At 46.6% G+C, this 21,554-nt stretch overlaps 1 protein-coding gene across 6 annotated transcripts in view; it reads right to left on the bottom strand.

Annotated features, from left to right (window-relative positions):
* Positions 1-21,554, bottom strand: part of LOC119955119 — a 192,947-nt gene that overhangs the window by 72,808 nt on the left and 98,585 nt on the right. For 5 of the 6 annotated variants that reach the window (XM_038781009.1, XM_038781010.1, XM_038781008.1 and 2 more), the window contains 3 exons: positions 11,774-12,214; positions 11,529-11,581; positions 235-368 (listed from right to left, as the gene is read on the bottom strand). In XM_038781009.1, coding sequence (XP_038636937.1) covers positions 235-368; positions 11,529-11,581; positions 11,774-12,214 — 628 coding nt within the window. The remainder of the gene's footprint in view (positions 1-234; positions 369-11,528; positions 11,582-11,773; positions 12,215-21,554) is intronic. The other variant, XM_038781012.1, reaches the window with a different exon arrangement.

The raw sequence follows: 21,554 nt of genomic DNA, 5'->3' as shown, positions 1-21,554 counted from the left end.
GTGGCCTTTCTAACAGGACAGAGATTCGGTAAATATAGTCCAGCTACTTTTTCTCCTTTCTTGTCAGGGACATTGGGGCCAATATTTATAACTCTTCAGTCACATTCTCTGATCTCAGTTAACTCGTTGACTGCGGCTCAAACCGTGACAGTCCACAGGATATTCAGCAAATGAGCGTATTATTAACAGCTATCGTGGGTGTTACATTTAATGGACAGAGAGCAGAAACTCTACCTGAACAGAAGAGCATTGACTTCTGCATGAACCATGGAACTGGATTTAGAAACTGTGCGATTGCTGTTTCGTCCACTGCGAGGGAAATTTCCATATGTTGTTTTCTTAATATAGCCATTGTAACCAACACCAATCTGCAGGAAAAAACACATTTTAGAACAGATATAGCAATTAAATTTGACAGCAGCTGAATACAACCCACCTCTGCCAGCTGATACACCGTCCTGACAGAGGAGGTTCATTGTCTCTGATGTCTTCATGTTGCTCTCTCTCTATCTCTTCCCCCTCTTGTGTTTTTGATTCTTTTCTATCTGACTGTTTCTTCTTTTATCACAGCTTGGTGATCACAGCTTTTATCATCTTTTATCATATCTTACTACAGCTTCTGTGATTCTGTGATTGGTCTTGCGGAGATAAAAATGACCAAAAACTGACTGCTGTATTTGGATTAGGGGTTGATTGGAAAATCGGGCCTATGGTCTTCATCAGCTTCCTTTCAATTGCCTCCCCTTGTGGTTCTTCTCCCAACCCGTTGCTCCATGAATGTATCCGGAATACTATCCAGCTCTTTCAGCCAGTTCTGTTGATATAATGTTTCCTCCATATAATTCATAGTGCAGAAGGAGGCCATTCGGCCCATCGAGTCTGCACTGGTCCCTGGAAAGAGCACTCCACTTAAGCCCATACCTCCAACTTATCCCCGTAACCCAGTTACCCAACCTAACCTTTTTTGGACACAAAGGGTAATTTAGCATGGACTTAACACCTGCACATCTTTGCACTGTGGGAGGAAACCAGAGCAATCGGAGGAAACCCACACAGATACAGAACATGCAGACACTGCACGGTGACCCAAGCCGGGAATCAAACCTGGGACCCGGCAGCTGTGAAGCAACAGTGTTAACCACTGTGCTACCATGCCATCTAAATATATAAATGCACCAGAAATAGTTATTTTCCACTAGGTTTTGAATGATGTTTGCTGAGGGTAAATGATGGGAGGTCAACCACAATTGCATTGGAACAGTCACTTCTGTTGGTAACAAATAACAGGTTGCAGTGCCTTTAAAACAGTGAAACAAAGCCAGGCTTTCACAGAAGGATTTTCGAACAGAATTTGATACTTGAGTCTCATATGGGGTTATTAGAGCCCTCAAGTTCGGTACTGCCCACTTTGGTCTTTGGCTGGGCCCTGAAGGCTCAAGAGAGCATATACTGCAGGTATCTTCCTCCAACGCTGCTGAAACTACAGGGTTAGAACCATGTAAAAATCCGAGCATGCAGAAACTGTCTTAGTTTTACAAAGGGCATCACATTTCAATGAAGGCATTGTTTTTTGTGAGCTGCTGAGTGTTATGGAGTTGTTTATGCTCTATTGCACATTGACCATAGATGGGTGAATGTAGGTGGGTGGCATGCCAACTGTGGGTGACAATGCAAGGCTCTCTGCATTGACTAGATTTGAGAAGGGATGGTAGGTGTGGCTGTACTTGCAGCCACGGGGGTCAGGATGTCACAAGTGCAATGCTGAACACTACCCAGCTGAACCGAACTGCAAGACAGCATTACAGTTCTCGTGGGCTTGCAGTTCTATGGCAGCAGGCATCATCAGAACATCTGTCTTTTCCTGCTCTGCTGGGCCCTCCTCCTCATCCAAGGGTGCCAGGCCTTCTCCACCTTTGTCTGGCAACGGATTGAGTCCTCTGCACGCCAAGTTGTATTGGCTACAGCACATATCCACTCTCCGGGAGAGCTTTGCTGAGCCATATTGAAGGCCGCTCCCAAATCAATCCTGACACTGGAACTGCACTTTGAGCAAGCCAATGGTAGAGGCTGCCTGGTGGAGAGAAAAGGCTGCAGAACCTGAGATTGCTTCATAGAAGCTCCCTGGAAACTTGGTGCACACGTATAGTATTCCCTCATGGTGTTCACACACCAGCTACACATTGAAGGAATGGATCCCTTCTGACTCACAAAGACCTGTTCTGATGGAGCCTTGATCGCCACATGGATGCAGTCCACCACACTCTGGGCTGCAGAAACCTGACAGGGAGACAAAGCTGACAGACTTCACTCTGCAGAGTGAAGTCTACCCGTTGATGGGCTGCATTTTGTGATATCCTAAAATGTCAATGACTGAGTCTTAGATTGAGCCTAATACAAAAACATTGAAGGATTTGGTCACTTTGATGAACAAGATGGTTTGCAATCACCTGACATTCCTGCTGGAGCCTTTGGAGGTATTTCTGTTCGGAGAGGTCAAGGAAGCTGATCCTTGACTTATAAACCCTGTGCTGAACGTATCACCTCCTTTGACCTGTGACCCTTTGCCCTTCCACTCTGCTCCATTCAGTTGAAAGTGACTGCGGAGAAAGTCATGGGACCTGCTAATCAGAAGGATCTAACACCTCATTCTCCAGCCGACCAGAGTATGTGAAACCCTCCTATATCTCCCACCCAGAATCTTATAGTTATGCCCCCTTGTAACAGCTACATCCTTCCGAGGAAATAGTCTCTGAACGTCCACTCTATCTATCCCACTCATCATCTTATAAACCTCTACGAAGTCGCCTCTCATCCTCCTCCACTCCACAGAGAAAAGCCCTAGCTCCCTCAACCTTTCCTCAGAAGACCTATCCTGCAAACCAGGCAGCATCCAGGTAAATTTCCTTTGCACCCTTTCCAATGCTTCCACATCCTTCCTATAATGAGGTGACCAGAACTGCACACAATACTCCAAATGTGGTCTCACCAGGGTCATGTATAGTTGCAGTATAACCCCGCGGCTCTTAAACTCAAGCCCCCTGGTAATAAACGCTAACACACTATAAGCCTTCTTCACGGCTCTATACACTTGAGTGGCAACTGTTAAGTAATTGGTTAAGAGACATTGCAATTAGTTGTCTCATTTATGTTAAGTGTTTAATTATTGTCTCATTTATGTTAAGTGTTCAATGATTGACACTGATATTTAAAGGGGCTTCAAATGGCCTCTGGATCAGGTGATGTGCAGAGTTCTGTGCAGAGTCAGTTGGAACAAATAAAAGTGGTTTGATGAAAAAGGAGCAGAACTTTTGCCTCTTCATACCACAGCATCGAATACGTCTAACAGCAACCTTCAGAGATCTGTGGACATGAACCCCAAGAATTCTCTATTCCTCCACATTCCTCAGCACCCTGCCGTTCACCTTCCGCATTCAAATTTTTTCTACCAAAATGAATCACCTCACACTTATCAGCGTTAAACTCCATCTGCCATTTTTCGGCCCAGTTCTGCATCCTATCAATGTCTCTTTGCAGCCTACAACAGCCCTCCACCTCATCCACTACTCCACCAATCTTGGTGTCATCAGCAAATTTACTGACCCACCCTTCAGCCCCCTCCTCTAAGTCATTGATAAAAATCAGAAATAGCAGAGGACCCAGCACTGATCCCTGTGGTACACCGCTGGTAACTGGTCTCCAGTCTGAAAATTTGCCATCCACCACCACCCTCTGTTTTCTATGTGATAGCCAGTTACTTATCCAATTGGCCAAATTTCTCTCTATCCCACACCTCCTTACTTTCTTCATGAGCCTTCATGGGGAACCTTATCAAACGCCTTACTAAAATCCATGTATACAACATCAACTGCTCTACCTTCATCTACACACTTAGTTACCTCCTCAAAGAATTGAATCAAATTTGTGAGGCAAGACTTACGCTTCACAAATCCGTGTTGACTATCCCGGATTAAGCTGCATCTTTCCAAATGGTCATAAATCCTATCCTTCAGGATCTTTTCCATTAACTTACCGACCACCGAAGTAAGATTAACTGGCCTATAATTACCAGGGTCATTCCTATTCCCTTTCGTGAACAGAGGAACAACATTCACCACTCTCCAATCCTCTGGCACTATCCCTGTGGACAGTGAGGACCCAAAGATCAAAGCCAAAGGCTCTGCAATCTCATCCCTTGCCTCCCAAAGAATCCTTGGATATATCCCATGTGGCCCAGGGGACATGTCGGCCCTCAGGTTTTTCAAAATTGCTAATACATCCTTCCTCAGAACATCTACCTCCTCCAGCCTACCTGCCTGTATCACACTCTCATCCTCAAAAACATGGCCCCTCTCCTTGGTGAACACTGAAGAAAAGTATTCGTTCAACGCCTCTCCTATTTCTTCTGACTCCATGCACAAGTTCCCACTACAGTCCTAGACCGGCCCTAACCTCACCCAGGTCATTCTTTTATTTCTCACACAAGAGTAAAAGGCCTTGGGGTTTTCCTTGATCCGACCCGCCAAGGACTTCTCATGCCCCTCCTAGCTCTCCTAAGCCGTTTTCTTAGTTCATTCCTTGCTACCTTGTATCCCTCAAGCCACCCAACTGAAACTTGTTTTCTCATCCTGACATACTCTTCCTTTTTCCTCTTGACAAGACATTCAAACTCTTTTGTTAAACATGGTTCCCTCACACGGCCATTTCCTCCCTGCCTGACAGGGACATACCTATCAAGGACACGCAGTATTTGTTCCTTGAACAAGCTCCACTTTTCATTTGTGCCTTTCCCTGACAGTTTCTGTTCCCATCTTATGCTCCCAAATTCTTGCCTAATCGCATCATAATTACCCCTCCCCCAATTAGAAACCTTGCCCTGCCGTATGGCCCTATCCCTCTCCATTGCAATCGTGAAAGACACCGAATTGTGGTCACTATCACCAAAGTGCCCTCCCACAAACAAATCTAACAGTTGGCCTGGTTCATTACCCAGTACCAAATCCAATGTGGCCCCCGCCTCTTGTCGGCCTATCCACATATTGTGTCAGGAAACCCTCCTGCACACACTGTACAAAAACTGCCCCATCCAAACTGTTCGACCTATAGAAGTTCCAATCAATATTTGGAAAGTTAAAGTCACCCATGACAACTACCCTGAGACCTCCACACCTATCCATAATCTGTTTTGCAATTTCTTCCTCCACATCTCTATTATTATTTGGGGGCCTATAGAAAACTCCTAACAATGTGACTGCTCCTTTCCTATTTCTAACTTCTGCCCATATCACCTCAGTCGACAGATTCCCTTCGAACTACAGCCGTTAAACAATCCTTGATTAACAATGCTACTCCTCCACCTCTTTTACCACCTTCCCTACTCTTACTGAAACATCTATACCCCGGAACTTCCATCATTCCTGTCCCTGTTCTAACCGTGTCTCCGTAATGGCCACAACATCGTAGTCCCAAGTACCAATCCACGCTCCAAGTTCACCTACCTTATTCCGGATGCTCCTTGCATTGAAGTAGACACACTTCAACCCACCTTTCTGTCTGCTGGTACACTCCTGCGACCTTGATACCCTCCTCAGTACCTCACTACTCTCAACACTGGCTTCTGGACTACAGCTCGTTTCCACAGCCCCCTGACAAATTAGTTTAACCCCCCCCTCGAAGAGCAGTAGCAAATTTCCCTCCCAGGATATTGGTGCCCCTCTGGTTCAGGTGCAAACCGTCCTGTCTGTACAGGTCCCACCTTTCCCACCTTTCTCAGGGACAGGATTTATACCCATTTGGAAACAAATTGACTCTTTAGTGATAGACAGCATGGTTTTGTGAAGGGGAGGTCATGCTCACTAACTTGATCGAGTTTTTCGAGGCGGTGACAAAGATGAACTGGCTCGGTCACAGAAGACAAAGGGTAGAAGTAGTAGAAGGGTGTTTTTCTGAATGGAAGATTGTGACTAGTGGTATTCCACAGGAATCTATGCTGGGGTCCCAGTTGTTTGTAGTATACATAAACTATTTGGAGGAAAGTGTAGCTGGTCTGATTAGTAAGTTCGCGGATGACACCAAGGTTGGTGGAGTGGCAGATAGTGTTGAGGATTGTCAGAGGATACAGCAGGACATACGTAGGTTGGAGACTTGGGCAAAGAAATGGCAAATGGAGTTTAATCCTGACAAGTGAGGGAATGCATTTTCGTAGGTCTAACATCGAGGGGAAATAGAACATAGAACATAGAACAGTACAGCACAGAACAGGCCCTTCAGCCCTCGATGTTGTGCCGAGCAATGATCACCCTACTCAAACCCACGTATCCACCCTATACCCGTAACCCAACAACCCCCCCTTAACCTTACTTTTTAGGACACTATGGGCAATTTAGCATGGCCAATCGACCTAACCCGCACATCTTTGGACTGTGGGAGGAAACCGGAGCACCCGGAGGAAACCCACGCACACACGGGGAGGATGCGCAGACTCCGCACAGACAGTGACCCAGCCGGGAACCGAACCTGGGATCCTGGAGCTGTGAAGCATTTATGCTAACCACCATGCTACCGTGCTTCCCCAACAGTATACCGTACTGCGAAATATATGGTACCGAAATATACCGTAAATGTCAAAACTCTTAGGAATACAGAAAGTCAGAGAGATCTAGGTGTGCATGTCCACAGATCTTTTAAAGTGGCAACACAAGTGGACAAGGTAGTCAAGAAAGCATACAGAATGCTTGCCTTCATTGGAAGGGGCATCGAGTATAAAACCTGGCAAGTATGCTACAGTTGTATAGAACCTTGGTAAGGCTGCACTTGGAAAATTGCACACAATTCTGGTTGCCACACTACCAGGAGGATGTTGAGTCTTTGGAGAGTGTGCAGAGGAGGTTTGCCAGGATGATACCTGGTCTGGAGGGTGTTAGCTATGCGGAGAGGCTGACTAAACTCGGACTGTTTCAATTAGAATGACAGAGGTTGTGGGGTGACCTGATAGAGATCTACAAGATTATGAGGGGCATGGATAGAGTGGATGGGCAAGCACTCTTTCCCAGGGTGGAGGGGTCAGTCACCAGGGGGCATAGGATTATGGTCCATCGGGCAATGTTTAGAAGAGATATGCAAGGCGGTTTATTGACACAGAGGGTGGTGAGTGCCTAGAACGCGTTGTCAGGGGAGGTTGTGGTATCAGATACTTTTACGGTGTTCAAAAGGCATCTCGACAAATACATGGATAGGATGGGTATGGAGGGGTACGGCAAAAGGAAGTGCTGAGGGTTTTGGCCAAGGATGGTTTTGTGAGGGCCACAAAGAATCCAGCATGAGTTTGTAGAACACAAAGAAAATTTTATTTACAATACCATATATATACAACGGCAGCAGTAACTCCCTTGCTGTTCACTCCTCTCCAGCTGGTTCCATACTGGCTAGCTTTATTTATGCATGGACTCTTGCTAATGATTTCTCCGCCTCCCCCCCCCCCCCCCCCCTCCCCTCCCCAATTGGGTAAGCTCATACTCCCTAAGGATTGTGGGATTGCCTTTAGTCCCCAGCCAGTGGTAAGCAGGCAGGTTATAACATCCGTCCCCACCCCAAAGTCCAAGGAATCCACCGAAGACCCTGGCGAAGGAGGGCATCAGACTCGTTTTGCCGCCCGAGGCGCTGGATCAGGCGGTGTGTAACGAGAAGGAGAACGGCGCTTCCGTGATGGATGGCGTAACGGTTGTACATCCATGGCCCGTGGGACCGAGGACTCCCTTTCTGAGGCGTCCTGTATCTCCATTTCGGAGTCGGAGTCCAAAGCCTCTGTCTTCTTGGCGTCCCTATCTTTACCTGTTTCTGCAACGACTTGTGCAGGCTTTGAGTGCGGAAGATCATGAGGAATACCGTCCACTGTGTCTGGTCTCTGCAGCTGTAGAAGTGAGCTCCGGGGGCAGGGAATGGAACATGGAACAGTACAGCACAGAACAGGACCTTCGGCCCTCGATGTTGTGCCGAGCAATGATCACCCTACTCAAACCCACGTATCCACCCTATACCCGTAACCCAACAACCCCCCCTTAACCTTACGTTTTAGGACACCACGGGCAATTTAGCATGGCCAATCCACCTAACCCGCATATCTTTGGACTGTGGGAGGAAACCGGAGCACCCGGGGGAAACCCACGCACACACGGGGAGGACGCGCAGACTCCGCACAGACAGTGACCCAGCCGGGAACCGAACCTGGGACCCTGGAGCTGTGAAGCATTTATGCTAACCACCATGCTACCGTGCTGCCCTTTGAATCTTTGGAAGAGGCAGCCTTCTGGACCGAACATGGTCTACGTGCTTGCACTGGAGATGACCCTGGGCTTGCACTTGGTAAGAGATCGGGCCCGTTCATCGAAAGATAACGGCAGGGACTCACTGGGCACCACCAGCAAAATTTCGAATGAACACCGGGTCATCAGGCGCAAACTGCCGAATCAGCCGATGCCGAGATAAGGCCATGTCCCTGCCATTCTTGAGTGCGATGTACTTTTGCGCCAATATCCGGGAAAACCATGGTAAGGTGGGTGCAAAGTCTCCGGTCCATTAGGAATTCCACCGGAGTTACCCCAGTCACTGCATGTGGAGTGGTCCTATATAAAAACAAAAAACGAGCCAGTCTCGTGTCCATCGATCCGGAAGACTGCTTCTTTAGGCCCCGTTTGAATGTTTGCACTGCAACGCCCTCCTCCGCCAACCCATTAGAAGCCGGGTGGTATGTACAGGTGCGGATATGGCGTATGCCAGTTATTTTCATGAACCTCGCAAACTCCTCACTTATGAAAGGAGTGCCGTTGTCCGTGACGAGCACCTCGGGGAGGCCATGCGTACTGAAAGACAAACTCATCTTCTCAATCGTTGCACCTCTTATGCATCTCTAGCCATTCGCAGTGATGTAGGGGTACGGCCGGCGGAAGCTTCTGATACTCCTGGCAAATGGAGCAGTTTTGGGCCACCTTCTCAATGTCGGTGTCGAGGCCTGGCCACCAGACATAACTCCGGGCCAGCATTTTGATTTCGGTCACAAGTTCATCAAACGTCTTGGTTGGGTACATATCGCTCCAAACGTTTGCGGGCCGCAGGCGGTGAGCAAAATGACCACCTGCGCTCGTTTTCGGTGATTTTGTTTGCCCGGAAATACTAACGCATCCGTTGTGCGTACTGGTTCTAACTCTCCAGCGCAGCATTTAAGACATCCAAACATCCCTAAAGAGGCGTGGTGTAACAAAAAAAAACTTCCAGCCTGTATCCAACAAAAATCTAGGGAGATGGTTTCAGCAGCGAAGAAAGCTATCCACTTTAACCATTGTCGCCAGTTTTGTGAGGGCCACGAAGAATCCAGCACAAATTTGTGGAACAGAAAGAAAACTTTACGTACAATAACATGTATATATACACAACAGCAGAAATCTTACAACACCAGGTTAAAGTCCAACAGGTTTGTTTCCAATCACTAGCTTTCGGAGCACCATTACACGTGAGAACACCACCCACCAGGTATGTGGTACATACTCGTGCGACTCGGCCAACGTTGTTTACCTCATAGCCTGCAGGAAAGGATGTCCTGAAGCGTGGTAAATTGGCGAGACCATGCAGACTCTGCGACAACGGATGAACATACATTGCATGACAATCGCCAGGCAGGAATGTTCCTTTCCAGTCGGGGAACACTTCAGCAGTCAAGGGCATTCAGCCTCTGATCTCTGGGTAAGTACTCTCCAAGGCGGCTTCAGGACGCCGAGCAGAAACTTATAGCCAAGTTCCGCACACATGAGTACGGCCTCAACTGGGACCTTGGATTCCCCGCATTACATTCATCCCCCACCATCTGGCCTGAGCTTGCGAAATCCTACCAACTGTCCTGGCTTGAGACATTTCACACCTCTTTAACCTGGGGTTACCCTTATCTCTGGATCTGTAAAACTTAATTACCTGCAAATACTCGCATTCAGCACATTGTCTTGCATCTTTGACTGTCTGTATACAGTATATGTTTCTGGAACATACCTCTTCATTCACCTGAGGAAGGAGTAGTGTTCCGAAAGCTAGTGATTTGAAACAAACCTGTTGGACTTTAACCTGGTGTCGTAAGACTTCTTACTGTGCTCACCCCAGTCCAACGCCGGCATCTCCACATCATATACAACAGCAGCAGTAATTCCCTTACTGCTCACTCCTCTCTAGCTGGTTCCATACTGGCCAGTTATATTTATGCAGGGACTCTGCTAATGATTTCTCTGCCCCCTTATTGGGGAAGCTCATACTCCCAAAGGATTGTGGGATTACCATTAGTCCCCAGCCAGTGGTAAGCAGGCAGGTTATAACAGGTGGTATCATGACCGGTACAGGCTTGGAGGGCTGAAGGGCCTGTTCCTGTGCTGTATTGTTCTTTGTTCTTTGTTCATATTTCAATAGATTTCATGACAAATGCGTTTAGCCATGAGCTTCCCAACGCTCGCAGCGCTGAGAAACACTACACCATCTAACGGGACTCTGTTGCAATCCAGGGCCCCAGCGGGGAACGCCCTGCCAAGGCTGCACTTAGTCTGTTTCTTGCACTGAGGAGCTCCACTTGGTTGCCAGTGCCAGAGTGCCACCTTGCCCAGAGGGCAGCCACCCAGGGGCCTCCAATTCCTTGGGCTCCAGCACCAAACGGTGCTCACCCAAGGTCTCTGAGATGAAGGGGTTAGATCCTAGGGCCTCGATAGATCAGGCGAGCAGTATTTTAGAGTGAGACTAGTTTCATGCTCGAAGACGCAGATTTGCCAAATACTGATCCCACCCACAGGATTCAAATCACAAAGTCTCGAGATCGCGTTAGATCTCGTGAGGCATGGCGAGCCAGGTAGCTCCTGGGAGAGGGATCTCCCAGCATCTACTGCTGCGTCGCCATTCGGGCACACCAAACGGTAGATCTGTTGTAACTCACTGTTGTGAGTTGGTGAACATTCACTCCCTTCAATAACTATATTCTGGCTGTAAGGTATGACATCTACAAGATGCGCTGCAGAAATGTACCAAGAATCTGTCAACCTATAATCTAGCAATTTAGACGGTCAAGGGGAGCAGAGGTTGCAAGTTCGCCTCCATGTCACATTACATCCTGACTTGGAAATATATCACTGTTCCTTCTGGTTTAGCTCACTGGGCTAAATCGCTGGCTTTTAAAGCAGACCCAGGCAGGCCAGCAGCACGGTTCGATTTCCGTACCAGTCTCCCCGGACAGGCGGCGGAATGCGGCGACTAGGGGCTTTTCACAGTAACTTAATTGAAGCCTACTCGTGACAATAAAGCGATTTTCATTTTCATTTCATTTTTCAATCACTGGATCGGTGAGCTGGAACTTCCACAGTAATAGCACTGTGGGTGTATCTACATTACACAACCGCAATTGTAAAGAAAATGGCTCACTGAAGCCTTCTCAAGAACAATGAGGAATGAGCAGTAAAAGCTGGTCATACCAGCAATGAATAAAATATTCCAAATATGCAGCCTTCACTTACAATGCTGTGTCTCTTGTTGTAGATTATTGCACCAACACCACGATCTGGATCATCTAGATCAGAAATGAGAGTATAAGAAACACCTTCTTGGATTCTTTAACTTATGTTTAGTTTAAATTGTTTCATGTTACTAACCACTAAAATCAACTAAAATCAGGATGAAGAAAGTAGGCACTTGGGGATCGAGCCAGAAAAGAAGTATTTGGTGCTGACACTAACAACAGCTCTTGATATTACTAACCAACCTGATCGAGCAGCTAGCAGGAAGCACAGTTGCAACGAATGAGCCACAAGGGCTGGAGTGAAGTCTGGGATCTTCCTGATCCTGCCATGGTTACAGTTCAGGAGTACATCATAGCAATGCAATGTGCAGTCAATCAGAGATTCCAAACACTTGTTGTCCATTTCATAATCGATTTCAGATTTTTTCCAATAACGAATCAGTTCCTTTTTCAAGCTGTCAATATGATCAGATATCTGACATTCTTTACACTTCTGTCTGCGGGTACGTCTGCAGACCTGAGATACCACACCCTTACAGTCAATAATAGGCACATGGGGTGTTGCTATAGTGCTGCTGATTCTGAATATTTGGTTCACTTCATTTGAAACTTTTTCACCCGTATCTTTATTTTCAAGACTATATTCTGGATCCTTCGGCCAGAAGATCACTGACCGAACCCCTCCTGCAATGAATGAGACAATAACAGTTCCTTAAATCGCATAATTTAAGATTGTGTTTAATTCTTTACATATTTTTAAATTTTAACTACAAACAAATCTATTAACTTCAACTTGTTGCCCATAGTGGTAATATTCCTGGACTAATAAACCAGCCAATCAGATAATGCTCCACAGCCATTTGTTCAAATCCTACTGTGGTGGCTGGGGAAACTTGAATTCAATTAATGAAAATGAAATGAAATGAAATGACAATGAAAATCGCTTATTGTCACAAGTAGGCTTCAATGAAGTTACTGTGAAAAGCCCCTAGTCGCCACATTCCGGTGCCTGTTCGGGGAGGAATTGAACCGTGCTGCTGGCCTGCCTTGGTCTGCTTTAAAAGCCAGTTATTTAGCCCAGCGTGCTAAACCAGCCCCTCGGCTGACCACATCCAGTTCCTTGTGCTCACTAGTCCCCTTGGTTCTCTCGTATTTTTGGGACGATTTCTATATCTACCTCCGTGAAGACAGATACAGATTGTTTAGTTTTTCTGACATTTCCTTATTCCCCATTATAAACTCTCCTGTCTCAGCCTGGAACGGATCCATATTGATCTTTGTTAATCTTTTCCTTTTCACATTCCTATAGGAGCTTTTCCAGTCGGTCTTTATGTTTCTTGTCAGTTTGATCCCATATTCTATTTTCTCTTTATCAGTTTCTTGGTCCTCCTTTGTTGAATTCTAAATCAATTCCCAATCCACAGGCGTACGGATATTTTGGCCTCTTTATGAGTCTCTTCCTTTGATCTAATGGAATCCTTAAATTTTCTCGTTAGCCACAGTTGCATCACTTTTCCTGTGGCTTTTTGTTCCTTAAAAGATTTGATGCCAACATGTAGTAATACCTTAAAAATTAGTGATTGCCTGTCTATTGTCATACCTATTGTTGTAATGTCCCAATCTACCACAGACAACTTGCCTTTCAAACCTCAACAGTTTACTTTGTGAAAAACAAGTGGATAAATTAAACAAAGGAACCATGTAACCACCATAGCCTATTTTCATGGCCATGATGTAGAGATGCCGGCGTTGGACTGGGGTGAGCACAGTAAGAAGTCTTACAACACCAGGTTAACGTCTAACAGGTTTGTTTCAAACACGAGGTTTCGGAGCATGGTAAGACTTCTTACCATTTTCATGGCAACGTGGCATGCTTTCAGAAGTTCCAAACAGAAATGGGAACTAAATATCTTCCAACCACCCCTTTCACTATGTGATGCTCGTGAAAGTTGAAACCAGGAATTCACAAAATGGCTCAATGATCATCAGCCCACTGGAGGAAGATTTGTGAGACCAATCAGTCCAGCAGGAAGAGACCCTTCACCCATCCCTATTGATCAACTGACAAAATTAACAAAATGCAGTCCTGGATGCAATTGAGAGCAGAACAGCAGAATCCAACCTCTGTAATCAATTGTGAACTTGATGTGTGAGAGCATGTGCGATGAAACACAAAATCTCACCCACACTGAGAGCAGATGAATGGCCTCTCCCCAGTGAGAACTTGGCGGTGTCTCCATAGTTGGGATGGATCACTGAATATCTCACCTACTCCGAGCAGTATGTGGAAAATGTTGGAATTAATTATTAAGGAAGTAATAGCAGCACATTTGGAAAATCATAATGTAATTAAGCACAGTCAGCATGGCTTCATGAAAGGAAAATTGTGGCTGACTAATTTATTAGAGTTTTTCGAGGAAGTCTCAGCCTGAGCGGATAGAGGTGCGAGATGTGTTGTATTTGGAGTTCCAGAAGATGTTCAGCAATGTGCCTACAAAAGGTGAAGTCATAAGATAGGAGTGCATGGTGTTGGAGGCAGCATATTGGCATGGATAGAGAATTGCCGAATGGGCACTAAACTACAAGTTGGGATAAGGGGTTCTTTTTGAGGTTGGCGACTTGTAACAAGGGAGGGGGGGAGGGGTCCACAGGATCAGTGCTGGGATCACAACTGTTTACAATATATATTAAAATTGTAAAAGAACATTTAAAAATAAATTTAGAGTACACAATTCATTTTTTACAATTAAGGGGCAATTTAGTGTGGCCAATCCAGTTAGCCTGCACATCTTTGGGCTGTGGGGGCAAACCCACGCAAACACGGGGAGAATATGCAAACTCCACATGGACTTTGACCCAGAGCCGGGATCGAACCTGAGACCTCAGCGCCGTGAGGCAGCAGGGCTAACCCAGTGCGCCAACGTGCTGCCCTCTCCGGCCGTTTTTGATGCGGGAGCCAGGTGTTTTACCCGGCGCCACTGCTAGCCCCTCACCGCTCCCGGAATCGGTGAGGGTTCGGCACCGATTTTGGCGTTGGCCCTCAGCTGTAGAAACAGAGAATCCAGCCTAAGATTTTCATGCAAAGGACTACAGGGTCTCCCAAATGATCGGGGGCCTCTGCGTTGTTGGGCTCTGGGCACGCTGGTACCCTGGCACTCCTGGTGCCACTCGGGCACCACGGCACTGCCAACCTGGTACCCTGGCTGAGCCAAGGGCCAATATTCCATTATCCTTTCTGATAACACCCTGAGCTAGTGTGCAGTAAATTCCGGCTCCACAGGCCAGGGAGTCCCAACATAAGTGAATTAACCAATAATTTGTATATTTTCCTGAGATCTTTGGCCCTCAACTGCTCCAATGACTTATAGGCACCAGATTAACATTTTTAAAACTAATTAGAATCCCTACAGTGCAGAAGGAAGCCATTTGGCCCATCTAGAGTGCACTGACCCTCCAAAGAGCACTCGACCCAACCAACCCCGCCCAATTTCTGTAACCTAATCTGCACATCAAGGGGCATTTAGCACAGTCAATCCACCTAACCTGCACATGTGGACAATGGGAGGAAACCGGAGCACCCAGAGGTAACCCACGCAGATACACGGAGAATGTGCGAACTCCACACAGACAGTCACCCCAAGGCCAGAATTAAACCCAGGTCCCTGGCGCTGTGAGGCAGTGTGATAACCACTGTGCCACTGTGCAATTTACTCATTATAAGCGAAGAATAGCTACAAGGAGAGATTGGATAGGCTGGGGTTATTTTCCTTGGAACAAGTAAGGCTGATGGGTGACTTAATTGAGGTGCACAAAATTAAGAGAAGAAGAAATAGTGTGGACAAGATAAAATTGTTTCTCTTGGTGAAGAATTCTAGGTGAAGAACTAGGCGGACATAGATTCAAGATAAATTGCAGAAGGTGTCGAGGGGACATAAAGAAGACCTTTTTTACACAGAGGGTAGTGGGAGTCTGGAACTCACTGCCCGAGTTGGTGGTGGAGACAGAGACCCTAAACTCTTTTAAAAAGTACCTGGATGTGCATCTTAAGTGCTCTAGGCTACAGGGCACCTGGGTATCCTTGGGCTGGCATGGACAAGATGGGCAGAATGGCTTATTTCTGAACTGTAACTTTTCTATGATTCTATGACAAACATGAAATGGAAACAATAATAATCACTTGAACAACGGTCTACTAATAACCTATTCCAAAAACCTCATCCCACCCTCCATTCAGACACACATGAGACAGACACACAATGGAAAGGGTAGGATTGGTTCAAAATAACAGGGATCATAATGGATGAGAGATTAGACTCTTCACTGCTGAGGTAGCAGTCTTTGTAGTCAGTAATCTTCAAAGGATGTGAAGTGCTGAAATTATCATTTGGTTTTGATCTTTTAATGTGTGTCTCCATCTAGAACTCTCAGTCTGTAAGGCTTCCTCTGGAAAGTTACCTTTCCCTCCACTGACCTGGGCTTTCACAGAAAATATTCTACCTTGAGTCCACCAGACGGACCATCAGCCTGACTGAGTCAAACTGAAATTCTCACCATGAGAATTTACAAGAGGGTTTTCCATCCACTCTTCCTCTGGAATGCCTGGCTGCTCTTTCTGCAGATCAAGATTAATTCTAGTGAAGAGAAAGTAAAAGGCCCTTTCTCAGCGGAGAGCTATCAGCATTACGTCTTCACCAGCCTTCCAAACAGAGGCTAGGCTTTCACAGACCTGGCTGGGAAGAATGCTTGCAGCATTTAAATCAGGATCAAACCTTCAGATGACTGAGAGTCCAGACCTGCTCACTCCAGCTGAGATATCAGAGAGAAAAAATACTCCAGCCTTCTGCTCAGCTCCTTCTCAGACCAAAACTGAAAGCAAAAATGGAACCTGTCTTCTGCTCCAAAATCTTCTGAAAAGCTCTACCAATCCCAATCAAAAACAATCAGAATGTCCCAGAGTTTCAGAAGAGGGGATCTTGGCTGCTAGTCGAATCCATCAAAATTACATCACGAGATATGCCACAGAAAACACAGCATCAAGGGATGTGCCTGAGTCATTTCAAATAGCAGATTTCAGTGTGTGGAGGTTCAAATCAAATCCATATGTCTGTAGTTTTAAAAACAGCCAGGACAGGCATCAAAAGAAAACCAAGATCAGACAAAGATTTAAAAGAGGTTTCCTCTTATGGAAGAGTCTAGGACTAGAGGGCATAGCCTCAGAATAAAGAGATGCTAATTTAAGATTGAGATCAGGAGGGACTTCTTCTCTCAGAGGGTTGTGAGTCTTTGCAACTCCTTGCCACAGAGAGCTGTGGGGACAGATTCCTTGTGTATATTTAAGGCAGGGATAGATAGATTCTTGATCAGTAATGGATTCAATGGTTACGGGGAAATTGCAGACAAAATGGATGTGAGGAATTTCGGATCAGCTATGATCCTATTGAATGGCGGAGCAGGCTCAAGGGGCCGATGGCCTATTCCTATTTCTTATGGTTCTTATGGGAGGAAATTTGATATTATTATCCGCTCTGGTTACATGTGACTCCAGAGCCACAGCTCTTAATGGCGTTTTGAAATGGTATAGAAAGTCACTCAGTCGTATCAAACTGCTACAGAACTCTTAAATAACAATAAGACTTGATTAACCACTTGAAATTGACCTCGGCATTGAAAATAGCCACAGCTGATTCTGCCCAATCAGACTTAAAAAATTAATTAATATCAGGTCAGAATTCAGGAAGTTCCCAAATAATTGCACAGTATTCGGAAATATTTGCAACTCCTTAAATATTGAAGCCTGCATACCGCAAGGCCGGAACCTTTCTAACAGCATTGTGGGGGTATATATCACATGGACTGTAATGGTTCAGGTGGCAGCTCAGAATTACCGACTCAAAATAAATAAAACATGGGTAATAAATGCTGGCTAGGCCAGCAACTCTCCAGGATTTTATCTCAGTGACAAAAGGAATGCTGTTATGTTTCCACGTCACAGTACAATAGATGAGGAATTTGTGGAGTGTCTACAGGATGGTTTTCTAGACCAGTATGTTGAGGAACCAACAAGGGAACAGGCCATCTCGGGCTGGGTGTTGTGCAATGAGAAAGGATTAGTTGGGAATCTAATTGTGAGAGAACCCTTGGGGATGAATGACCGTAACATGGTTGAATTCTTTATCAAGATGTATAGTGAGTGATCATGGGGGATGACTTTAATACGGTTCTGGACCCGAGGTTGGACCGGTCGAGTGCAAGGTCGGGGAAGCTATCAACAATGGCAAAGGAACTGCAGGGGTTCATGGAGCGCATGGGAGGGGTGGATCCATGGAGATTTGAGAGACCAAGGAGCAGGGAATATTCATTGTACTCCCATGTACATAAGGCATACTCCAGGATAGATTTCTTCGTGCTAGATAAAACACTGTTAGCAGGGGTTGAGGACATTGAGTACTCAGCAATTGTGGTCTCAGATCATGCACGACACTGGATAGACCTACGGGCAGACACGGGGATGTCCCAGCGCCCACAGTGGAGACTATATACAGGGCTGTTAGAGGATGAGGAGATCTGTGAGCAAGTGAGAGAGGCCATTTGGGGGTACATAAAGATCCATGACATGGGAGAGACTGCAGCTGGGTGGTCTGGGAGGCACTGAAAGTGGTCATTAGAGGGGAATGTGTTTTGATTTGAGCCCACAGGGATAAAACTGAACGGGCGGAGATGGACAGGTTGGTAGGAGAAATCTTACAGGTGGACAGGAGATATTCGGAGTCTCCAAATGAGGAGCTCCTGAAGGAGCGCCAGAGACTTCAAATGAAGTTTGGGCTCCTTTCCACAGGAAAGGCGGAGGTTCAGCTGAGGAGGGTAAAAGGGGCAATATATGAACATGGGGAGAAATCTAGCAGGATGCTGGCGCATCAGCTGAGGAAACAGGAGGCGGCGAGAGAAATTGGGAAAATAAAGTATTTGAGGGGGAAGACGGTGACGGACCCTGGGGCGGGGAATGAAGTGTTCCGGGAATTTTATAGCCAGCTATACGAGTCAGAACCCCCGGTTGGGGAGGAGGGCATGAATCAATTCCTGGGGAGGCTAGAGTTCCCGAAGATAAATTAGGAGCTGGTGGAGGCCCTGGGGCAGCCCGACTGGGCTTGGAGAGGTGATAGATAGACTGGGGGAGATGCAATCGGGTAAAGACCTGGGACCTGATGGATTCCCAGTGGAATTTTATAAGATGTTCTCTGGGTTACTGGGGCCGATCCTGGTTTAGGCTTTCAACGAGTCCAAGGAGCTGGGAACATTCCCCCCAACGTTATCGCAGGCATCAATTTCTCTAATCCTGAAGCGTGACAAGGATCCGGAAAGCTGTGGATCGTACAGGCCAATCTCTCTCTTGAATGTAGATGCCAAATTAATGGCGCAGGTCCTGGCCACTCGAATAGAGGATTGTGTCCCGGAGATAATTGGGGAGGATCAGACGGGATTTGTAAAGGGCAGGCACCTGACCTTAGATGGCTTCTTAATGTAATTATGATGCCAGCAGAGGGGCGCGAGGCTGTGGTGGTAGTTGCCATGGATGTGGAGAAGGCTTTCGACCAAGTGGAGTGGAAGTATCTATGGGATATTTTCGGCAGGTTTGGGCAGGGATTTGTGGAGTGTACCAGGCCCCGGTGCCAAATGTAAGAACTAACCGAGTTCGGTCAGAATACTTTAGTCTTTGTTGGGGGACAAGGCAAGGATGCCCACTCTCCCCATTACTGTTTGCCATAGTCATAGAACCCTTAGCAATGGCTCTGTATTAGGAGAATTTGGGTGATTTTCAGGCTACAAGTTAAATATGGGAAAGAGTGAGATGTTCGTTATTCAGGCACGGGGGCAGGAAAGGAGGCTGAAGGAGCTTCCCTTTAAAGTCGTTGGGAAGAGTTTTAGGTATCTGGGGATTCAAGTGGCCAAGGATTGGGGGCAGTTTCACAAGTTAAATTTGGGCAAAGCAGTGGATCAAATGAGAAGGGATTTTTGTAGATGGAACATGCTCCCACTGTCGCTGGCAGGGAGTGTTCAGACGGTGAAGATGACGGTCCTTCCGAGACTGCTTTTCTTTTTTCAGTGTCTCACGAATTTTGTCCCAAAGGTTTTTTCAGAAGTATGAATGTGACGATATAGAGGTTTATATGGGCGGGTAAAACCCCGAGAGTAAAGAGGACACTCCTGGAACGGGCCAGCGGGGAAGGGGAATTGGCTGTCCCGAGCTTTATTAACTGTTACTGGGCTGCCAACATCTCGATGGTCAGGAAGTGGGTTGTGGGGGAGGGGCCGGTTGGGAGCAGATGGAAGCAGCATCCTGCAAAGGTACAAGTCTGGAGGCTTTACTGACGGCACCGCTGCCGTTCTCGCCGGCTCGGTACTCCACAAGTCCTGTGGGGGTGGCAGCCCTGAGGGTGTGGGGACAATGGAGGCAGCATATGAGACTGGAGGGGGCGTCAATGTGGTCACCGATCTGTGACAATCACCAGTTTGTCCCAGGGTGGCTGGATGGGAGCTTTAAGGTATATCAGCGGGCAGGGATTGAGAGGTTTGGGGATCTATTCATCCAGGAGGGCTTTCCGACCTTGGAGACATTAGAGGAGGAGTTTGATTTGCCGGGTGGGAACAGGTTTCGGTATCTTCAAGTGCGGGACAGGTCCCAAGCTTTCCGCACCTACCCCTGACGGGACTACAGGATAAAGTGCTGTCAAAAACAGGGGTTGGAGGTGGGAAGGTTTCGGACATATATAGGAATTGTTAGAGTGGGAAGGAGCCCCTATCAGAGAGGTGAAGAGGAAGTGGTAGAGGAGCTAGGAGGGGAGCTGGAAACTGAACTGTGGAAAAAAGTCTTGAAAAAGGTCAATTAATCCTCATCCTGTGCTAGACATAGCTTGATTCAGTTCAAGGTAGTCCACAGGGCTCACATGACAGTAACTCGGGTGCGTAGGTTCTTCGAGGAGGTGGAGGACAGATGTGGGCGGTGTGGGGGTAGCCCGGCCAACCATGTTCATATGTTTTGAGCGTGCCCTAAACTGAGGGAATTCTGGCAGGGATTTGCAGATTATGCCGGAATTCCTAGAAGGTAGGGTAACTCTGAGTCCGGAATTAGCAATATTTGGGGTGTCGGAAGATCTGGGCCGATATCCTGGCCTTCTCCTCCCTGGTGGCCCGGAGACGGGTCTTGCTGAGATGGAGGGACTCGGAGCCCCCATAATCAGGAGTTAGGGTCAGCGATATGGTAGAGTTTCTCAGTCTGGAGAAAATCAAGTTCGCTCTAAGAGGATCAATACAAGGATTCGCCCAGAGTTGGCAGTCGTTCATCGATTTCTTGAACAAAAACATAACGTCAGCAGTAAGGAGGAAAGGAAAAAAGGAGGGGGGAGGAAATCAGGAGGCATAGTAATGTTAAATAAGAACATAAGAACATAAGAATTAGGAGCAGGAGTAGGCCATCTGGTCCCTCGAGCCTGCTCCGCCATTCAATGAGATCATGGCTGATCTTTTGTGGACTCAGCTCCACTTTCTGGCCCGAACACCATAACCCTTAATCCCTTTATTCATCAAAAAACTATCTATCTTTACCTTAAAAACATGTAATGAAGCAGCCTCAACTGCTTCACTGGGCAAGGAATTCCATAGATTCACAACCCTTTGGGTGAAAAAGTTCCTCCTAAACTCAGTCCTAAATCTACTTCCCCTTATTTTGAGGCTATGTCTCCTAGTTCTGCTTTCACCCGCCAGTGGAAACAACCTGCCCGCATCTATCCTATCTATTCCCTTCATAATTTTAAATGTTTCTATAAGATCCCCCCTCATCCTTCTAAATTCCAACGAGTACAGTCCCAGTCTACTCAACCTCTCCTCATAATCCAACCCCTTCAGCTCTGGGATTAACCTAGTGAATCTCCTCTGAACACCCTCCAGTGTCAGTATGTCCTTTCTCAAGTAAGGAGACCAAAACTGAACACAATACTCCAGGTGTGGCCTCACTAACATCTTATACAAT

Source organism: Scyliorhinus canicula, chromosome 20 (genome assembly GCF_902713615.1).
Source record: "Scyliorhinus canicula chromosome 20, sScyCan1.1, whole genome shotgun sequence".
Classification (NCBI taxonomy): domain Eukaryota; kingdom Metazoa; phylum Chordata; class Chondrichthyes; order Carcharhiniformes; family Scyliorhinidae; genus Scyliorhinus; species Scyliorhinus canicula.
This window is presented reverse-complemented; position numbering and strand designations above follow the sequence as displayed.